This window comes from Glossina fuscipes, unplaced genomic scaffold (assembly GCF_014805625.2).
Source record: "Glossina fuscipes isolate IAEA_lab_2018 unplaced genomic scaffold, Yale_Gfus_2 112, whole genome shotgun sequence".
NCBI classification, from domain to species: domain Eukaryota; kingdom Metazoa; phylum Arthropoda; class Insecta; order Diptera; family Glossinidae; genus Glossina; species Glossina fuscipes.
In genome coordinates, this window is record NW_023998455.1 from 9,333,837 (window position 1) to 9,342,885 (window position 9,049).

Below are 9,049 nucleotides of genomic sequence, written 5' to 3' on the forward strand. Positions count from 1 at the left end.
AAGTGCTTTATGAGAAAGGGGGACCAAATCGCAACCTAACGTAGTACAAGTTTAATCCTCTTATAGGGCCGAACTCAAAAATAGGTATAGATGGTCCAAATTATTTATAGTTCCTTTTTGTATGAAATTACTATAATATTGTGGGTCAATTTTCATCAGCTCACCTTAACGGTTAGACTTTTCTGGTCTACAAAGGATACATTTTCGTGAAAATCCTTATTAGTAATCCTTATTAGTAAAAAAAGTTAATTTTTTTATGTTAAATTATTATTGTGATATAATTTTAGTCATGAAACATTGAAAATTATAGCTTTTTGTCGCATGAACTTCATTATACCCTACACCACTTGTGATACAGGATATATTAACTAAGTGTGGTCGTATGTTACACGCAGAAGGCCGTATTTTATTATACCAATCGATTCAGAATCTATATCTGAATTGAACTAAGCCTGTCTGTGTCGACGTAAATTTGTGTTCAAGCTACAAGTCGCAATTCTCGAGATATTTTGATGAAATTCAGAACCTTGACGTATTTGACCCAAATACGAACGTTATTGAAAATGGTTCGGATCGTTCCACTTTTTCGACCACATCCCATATAACGCCCTATTCTGAAAGTTCGTTATGTGGAACAAAATTGTAATAATCTTAGCCAAAGTGGCAAAGTAGTAGTTTTTCGGCCTCTCAAATAGGGAAATCGAACTTCATACGACAAAGAGGTATAATCTTCAATATTTTGTGATGAAAACTATAACATAATAGTCAATTAACATAAAGAATTAACTGTAGCAAATTTGGACTATCTATTTTGGATCCTACCATAATAACCATTTTTATAAATATTGATGCTTCATAGAGCAGAAAAGTCAAAGTTTTAATATGTAGTGATGAGCACTGACCAATAATATTATAGTAATTTCATATAAAAATTAACTCCTCAACATTTGGACCCTTTACGCCGGATCCTGCCCTATGTAAAAATTGAACTTGTACTACATTAGGTTGGGCTTTGGGCCCGCTTCCCCAGAAATACGCAAATGAAAAATATGGCTTTACACAGAAACAAGATATAATCTTTGTGTTCTATAATAAAAATAAGAACTGTGTTAGATAATGTGGTGTAAGGTATTTAGTGGTCGGCCTTGTCCGACTGTAATGCTCTTATTTTTCGTTGTATGAGGGGATCGAACATTGCCCCAGCCTGTCGAAAGTTTTCATATCAACTTAGAATGTCCAAAAACTACTACTTTCTCACATTTGAGAAATTTTGAAAATTGCAATTTTTTCCCCTATAGCTATTATGCAGAATAGGGCATTATATGAGCAGGTGGTCGAAAAATACGTCACTGTACCAAATTTCATCGAAATATCTCAAAAATTGCGACCTGTAGCTTGAACACAAATTTATGTAGACAGGCATCAGACGAACACACGGACAGACAACAGATTCCAATCCATATACAGATTCGATCGATCGATTGGTATAATAAAAGATGTGCCTGTCTTAAGCCCTTCTGAGGTGTTACAAGCGACAGTTTAATATGTTATTTACCATAAGCGGTATAGAGTATAAATATTTAATAATTGTCTTTTTCTGTAATAAAGAACCTAAAAATTTAAACATTGTACGTAACTTTATTAATTCTCTCAGTTATTAATACATAGTAATGGAAAATTTGAGGAGAAGTATTGGAAAGTTGCCGAAGAAGGTACTTGATTGGCGCCTTAGCGATAATCAATTGTCTCTTAAAAAAACCAGGCGGATGATTGTATGCTTACATGAATATCCCCTGAAAGAATACTTTTCTTCTTCGGCAGTTCTTTTACTTGCTTGGCGAAAACTGCGTGGTATTTTTGCTGACCATCTAGCAGCTGGCAGTGTGAATGTCACAAATGAAATTCAAACTTTGTGAGCGGCAACACCCCAAGAGCATCGTTACAGCCCACTATGCGCCAACAACAGAACGTCCTTTTTGCATACGGCGCCCTTGCGTACATTATCAACTAGAATTTGTTACTCTGTCCGATATGCTCATCATTACACATTGTTCCTTCTAATTTATTTCCATCGAAGACTTCTGCTTTAGGCATCTATCAGATTTTTGCAACTGCACCGACAGATTTTGCTTATTACCAAATTACGTTAAACTAAAAGACGTGGATTAGATAGCATATATTTTTATTTTATTTTTTTATTTATTTATTTTTTTTTGAATACAAACAAAATTTTACAAATATTTATCAGAAACGATAACAGAAAAGCCATATTTAGAGAACACTTATGATTTTAACACTGCTCTGTCGCCATTAAGATTATTTATCGTGTTTTTCCATTGTCAGACAGTAGAGGCTCAGATGACTAATTATCGTCCCTCTATGAAATGACACTTACATATTTATCAAGTACAGTTGTGTTCTAAATACGTATATCACATTAAAGGATTAAAAGAAATCACACAGAGAGTAACCACATTTGCCTATAAGAGACCAATGAACATGGACACTCTTGTCACTTATTATTTGTTAACAAATCTTAAAATACATACATACACAAATAAACTGAGATAATTTTAAAAATATGTCTGGGAAACAATTTTTTTAAGTTTGTTTTTATGAAGCTTGTTGTCCTGAAATGTTTGTATAAATATATTCCAGATTTTATTAAAATTGATATTACTACTTGGGAAAATGGCAACAAGCAGGTCATATAATCATTTTAGAGTTTTGAAGAGGACATTCTCTGAAGATACAGAGGAAAACCTATATCGAATTACGATGTTCCCAGATCTATAAATAAACGGCTGCGAGGAATAAACTCGTCAGCCAAAGGATTCAGCAAAGAATTGACGGCCAGTGTGTTTCTACTAGTAACTGAAAGTGAAGAGAGTGCCGCATTCAGTTCTTCATTCCTGGCTTTTTGCCACTCACATAGTTGTGTTTCCAATTCGTCTTCCAACATGGCGTCTATGCACTCTTTCATCAATTCCTCTTCTTCAAGACGCTGTAATTCCTTAAAAAAGAATTTAATGCAACAATACGCCTTTTTAAAAATGGAATAGCTTCCTTACTATTTTGTCGAACTCTTCTTCGTTTTCCATCCATAAGTACTCAGAGAAATCTTGTTCATCATCTAAATCGTTATCAGATTCCTCTTCCACTACATATTGTTCGAATTGGTCAGACCAATCGCTTGAAGGAACTTTCATAATCATTTTAAAGAGTGAAAATTCTTGTTCAACTTGCGTTATTAATAAACTGAAGCGAAAAGAATTTTTAAATATGAATTTTTTATTTTATTCGAACTTTTTTGTTTATTTGACTCCATTAATCGATCTAAGTTTAATTAATAAATTGTTCGATATCTGATTGTCAGGAAACATAACTCACTGCAGATTTTTACTATTTCTTTTTTAATTGTTAACCCTCTCTGTTTCCTTTCTAGCTATTTTACGACTATATATATAACGGCATTTTAACTAGTTCTGCTTTCAAATTGTCATTGCCTATAGTGGTTTAAAGAACACAAAATATTCCTCTAAATTAAGTTTGAAATTCGACGTAATCCGCAACGGCGACTATAACATTTCAAATAAAAAAAAGAAAATAGCAAAAATTGTCAATAATTTAGGAGTGACAAAACGCCAGGACGTTTCGTAATCTTTATTTTTGATTTACTCAAAACATTCGAATGGGACCCTACACTACTTAGCAGCGATTTTCTCGAGATGTGATGGCCACTGGCTATTATCATAGAAGAAGTGCGCTTGGTATAGGACAAAGTAATAATTATTAGCAAAATGAACAATTCTTTCATTAAAACAATCGGAATTCATTACATAATATCATCCGCCTGAGTGGCCGATGAGGCAAAGGATCTCTATTAACAACTGACTGGTCGTGAGTTCAAATCTCAAGTGTCCAAGTCCGATAGCTTTAGGCGCTAGTGCTTTAGAAGTTCAGTCTTACAATTTATTCTTGGGTTAAATTAATAATATATAACATCGAATTGTATACCAATGCGCAGTAAGAGAGCGAAAGTTATTATCATATACAATGCAAAAGTAGAAAACTAAAGAATGATGGTGGGTTGTGGGCGAATTATGTATTCCCATCACATCAAAAAACCTAAAAAAAAAAAATTTCGATGGCCTATAAGTGCGAGTGATTGATTTTTCCCATTTTAATGTAGATATTACAAGATTATCTATAGAATATACATGAAAACTTACAATTTTTTTTCAATTTCTATTTTTCTATACGAACCTGCGCGCAAGATCTTTTTAGACTTAAACTCGATATTTAATCTTTTGCGATTGGGTATTTGTTCATCACGATCATGCATAGATTGATTCAGAACTTAATTATGATTAGAGCTCCTGATTCTTCCTTCTAGGTGTTGCAAACGTTAGCCATAAATTCCGGAAATATATATATGATCAAATTTCTAATAAATCAATATATATATAAGTGTATGGGAAAAAGATGAATATTATGTTGAGCAAGATTTTAGTTTCCATGTAGTTTCTATTCAAAACTAAGTAAGTTGTTGCTGCACAAAAGAATTTTTATACTTAAATAATTTATTGTTTCCTGAAATGAATGAATGTCTCCAAAGCGCAAAAATCTTGTGACTTTAATTGATATAGGGGGATATAGCAAATTGAAAATCTAATTTATGCATAAAATCATGAAATAAATTATATAAATCATGTGTTATTAATCTTTCATTTTGGGTTGCCGTACTTATACTTATATATTCTTTTCGGGAGCGAGCATTGGCTCGAATACTAATAACACTTCAGCATTTTGCGTTATAAGGCCAATAACATCAAATTAGTCACTAATAAAAACAATATATAACGTACGTGTACACTTTGTTTGGTTTACAATGTCTTCCTTTTCTTTGTTATGTTTCGTAAAAATGGGGTTAAAATTTTAAAGCGCACTTATTCCTCTGTCCTTTTTGACGCTCAATCAATATCATAATAAATAAATGTTCGCGTATATATATTTATAACCAAATGATTTTACTCACAAAATATGCTGTTTCAAGCTCCGCTTGTGCCTTTTTTAGTATTGAAACACTAAAAATTTTGTATTAGTTCTCATGTACATAAAATTTACAAAAAGAAGAAAATCTGATAAATTACACAAAAAATTTTGATAAAAAGCTTTTCTTCATGAAAAATTTAATATAAATACACAGATAAAAGTCATCAAGGTGAAAAATTATCGAATGTCTTTCGATAATTTATTTCAACGATGTTACTTTAGGATGATTATCGCTTTGAATTAATTTTTATATGAAGTATAAAAGTGAAACGGCACACCAAATAAATCGATAATAAATTCGAAACGTTCGCGAGCAAAGAAACAGTCACTACCAAGCGACCATTTTAATTTATAAAAGCCTCTCATTCGAAATGAAAATGATTTAAGAATTACCTCTAATAAACTTTCTTCACGGTATGATTGTTTCTGAAACGAATCAGTAATTTATTCTATTAAATTTACTTATTTCAGCCCTCCGCCTCAATTGTGGAGACATTGACAAAAGAAAACTATTTACGAAACTCATTCGTATTTTCATTACCTAAAAAAGAAGAGTTAGGTTTTGCATTTACGGCCCCATTAGTGCATATACAATTATACAATTCCAATTGCATCCATTTCTGCTTGTTTTGTTAAAAACTCTGCTCTAACAAATTGAAATTTTATATATTTAGTTCTCTCTTACTTTCTTATTCATACAAGTTAAACGGTGAGTCGTTAGCCAAATCGGAATAAATAGATTACCATATATACTTAAGCGGAAATATTGTTTTTCTGATAATTTAAGTATGTTTTGGTTTTAGCATTCTTAATCCGGACGCCTTCAAAGTTAGGCGCTCTAGATTTGTTTTTTTAAATATATTATGAAAGTTGCTAAGCCCGTTTGCATCCTACATTATCCTACAGTCGATTGCAACTCTCTTTATATTTAAAAGGCTGTCCATTATAAATTTGGGAAAATATATAACAAGTTTACAATTTCTGCCTCATATATTATTGTTAAATTTTCAACGACGAGTATCTTAAATTGAAGTTAATTCAATCCATTTACTTGGGAGATAAAAGAAAACTGAGATAGTTACGGTGTTATGTACTTTAATTTTTGTTTCGAAATCAGTAAGTTGAGTAGTCAATTTGTCTTTAATGTAAATCAATAGATTTATGCAATTTTGTTAAAATATGTCCCATCTGAACAGTTGAATCAGTTTTATCTGAGTTTTTTACCACTTATTGCGTAATTATTTTTGTGGGCCCTAAAAAATAAATATTTTAATAAACAGCATATTTAATAAATGAACAAATATGCTAGCCAAGTTTCTTTTACTTACCATCTAAATAATTTTCCAAACACATAGCGACGGACATTTTTTTGCAAATGTTGATTTTGATCATTTTTTAAAACATTTCTCTTCATAATATTTGCAAACATATTACCGTTATTGTATCTTAATTCAAAAATGCCGAAAGCACTGTTTTAAATGAATCTTTACTTTCCGAGCGTACTTTTTAAACTCGTTTTCCTTTTTTTTTAATTTCTAAATAAAATTCTTCATTATGCTTTTCCAACTTTTCACGTTTTGATGTTCCAACGAAGCTCCTAAACATATCACTAGGGTGCACAAAGTCTGGCTTATAATTATATCTCAACTCAAACAAACTCGGACAGACTCAAATCATAAGTCCCTAATGATCGCATTGAATGAAATTGTTATTTTTCCAACCACTAGAATATAATTAGTTACTTTGGAAAAAATTTTCCTTTAAAATGTAAGATATTTATGTTAATAATGATGGCACGTTAAAAAAAATTTCCCATTGTATTACAGCACTTTCAACTTTAGATATGGGGACTTTTGCCGACGGCTTTGCAAATTAGCATAGAGTTTTACGTTCGTTCTGCAAATAGCAGAGAATTTAACGTTGGCTTCGCTTGCCTACTTTTAGGTGTAATCATTAATTGTAATTAATTAATTGTGTCTATCTCTGGTGGTCTGATAACTGAGATTGCTTATACGTCCTGTTAGAATATCTTTTTAGTTTTATCTTCTTTTTGATGACGAAATATGTTTACATGTGTTTATAGTTGGTGTATGTATTTATATATATACAACGAACATAACCAAACATTTTCAATAAAATTAAAAAGAAGCTCTGTTAGCGTTCTTATTGCGCATTTCTTCTTGTTCTCCTTCAAGTTCTGCTTTGCTTTATATGTTTACCAGAGATTTGGCTTTGATTTTTAATGTTTAACAGAGATTTGGTCTTGATTTTCGTTCACTGCATTTAAAAATTATGTGACCATTACGTTGCGTCTGCATGAGCAATCAACTAAAGCAATGTCGTGAGTTTATGTGAGCGATCAGTTATTCTGTACTAATAATTTCTTCTTTATTACTTTATTGTAATAGGGATTGAAAAATTAATCGTTATGTTAGTTCTTATATTTTTATTTTCAATACATCAATTAGAATTTTATTAGGATCAGATGAATTGGTTTTTTCCGTTTTAGAACACTCTTATTAAATTTTGTAAATTTAATTAGTTTCTGCTATATCTTTCATCTGCACCTTTTTGTTCGCAACGAATTCAATTAATGAATTATTCGAGTCGTATTTTATTTTTTTTTTAAATTTGAGAAGTACTAGGATGTTCATAAGGAGGTTGTATCCATCAGCTTTTGCTCTCTTTGATTTACCATTTTTGAAGGGCAAGCGTGAATTCAGGATGGCTCTTCGCGAGTAGAATTTCTAGAGAATCATGCAGAAGACAACCAAGATAAAAAATATACGAATAAACAAAAATAACGTTTCACAATTCAAAAATTACTTTGGTGTTAAGCTGTCGATGCTCTTCATAACAATGTGTGGATTCATTAAGATCAACCGGCATATTCAAAACATCACTGGGATGTGTAGCTGCAGTATGACAAGATTCCCTTTCAGAAACGTCTAAATCTACATTTTTCTAATAGGAAAAATAAAAGGGCGTATTTTTGATTAAACTCCACTATAAACATTTTTAATGAGGAGGGGACATAGCATAAACATGCATATGTATTAACAAAATATTTTTTTTTGCTAATTTCACGCAAAGATTAAATGATCATTTGATTAGACTTTATCATATAAAGCTCTTGAATTTCTCTCGGCCGACTTTAATCAACTCGTGAATCATATTACATTGCGTGAATTAAACTATAAAGTGTCTATCAAGACAACGAGACCGCCAAGAAACTTAACCTTTGTTCGTAGACGCCCAAATCTACCCAAGAAAATATTTTACGTTTCTAAAAGTCGAGCCACACGAAACTACAAGATATCCACTGGTAACAAGTTAAAACCATCTCCACTATACAAAACATTAAGAATGTTGAAACCGTTGATAAGTTTAAATAAAATAAATAAATTAAAAACCTGGAAACTCCAAGAAATTGAAGTAAAGTTTATTTAAAAATATTAGATAATGTTAACCATTACTTCAAATAAATTTGTTTTGAATGACCGAATCGATCAATGACGAACTGATACTGTTTTATTGAAATCATTTAGCCGTGAAAGGATGGAGACCAATGATTTGAGAGTAACTTCCGCTGCAAGGTTTCTTGGTCCCTCTACAATTTTCTATTATTGCTTTTGTGCGAATATAACCGTCAAATATAACCGCCTTCTCAGGCCAATTAATCTTATTATTAGGAAAGACGTTTGCTGATTTTGGGCGGATACCACAAAGTGTTTTAAGAATATATCAAAAAGACGTAAACGTGATCGAATCCTTTGTTACGACTGCCGACCAGCGTTTTTCCGAATATTAATTCAAGAGACCTCCTGCTCGCTAGCGGCAATATCATCTTCATTGGCGTCAACATTTTTCTTTGTAATAATTATGTTCATTACAATTAGCGCTGCGCATTTTTCATCAGATTATGCATCTGTTTCGTCACATTGTCTATATAAGTGGTGTATACAGTCTATACTATATATATATATATATATAA

General features: G+C 31.6%; 1 protein-coding gene across 2 annotated transcripts; it reads right to left on the reverse strand.

The window, feature by feature from the left end:
* Window positions 1-2,007: 2,007 nt before the first annotated feature.
* Window positions 2,008-5,179, reverse strand: LOC119639611 (polyadenylate-binding protein-interacting protein 2-like). Of its 2 annotated transcripts, none has more exons than XM_038037091.1 (3): window positions 4,267-5,007; window positions 3,072-3,258; window positions 2,008-3,013 (listed from the first exon to the last, which is right to left on the reverse strand). In XM_038037091.1, exons 2-3 carry the CDS (start codon window positions 3,213-3,215, stop codon window positions 2,774-2,776), a joined length of 384 nt encoding a protein of 127 aa, XP_037893019.1. In that variant the 5' UTR covers window positions 3,216-3,258; window positions 4,267-5,007; the 3' UTR covers window positions 2,008-2,773. The 2 variants fall into 2 exon arrangements, with proteins under 2 accessions (XP_037893019.1, XP_037893018.1); XM_038037090.1 differs by lacking the exon at window positions 4,267-5,007 and adding an exon at window positions 5,039-5,179 and having other exon boundaries at window positions 2,009-3,013.
* Between the last annotated feature and the right edge of the window lie 3,870 nt (window positions 5,180-9,049).

Coding starts and splice junctions, on each gene's coding strand:
- LOC119639611 (XM_038037091.1), bottom strand. CDS start 3,215: ATGATTATGAAAGTTCCTTCAAGCGATTGGTCTGACCAATTCGAACAA. Junction 3,014..3,071: donor AAGAAGAGTTCGACAAAATA/GTAAGGAAGCTA, acceptor TTCTTTTTTAAG/GAATTACAGCGTCTTGAAGA.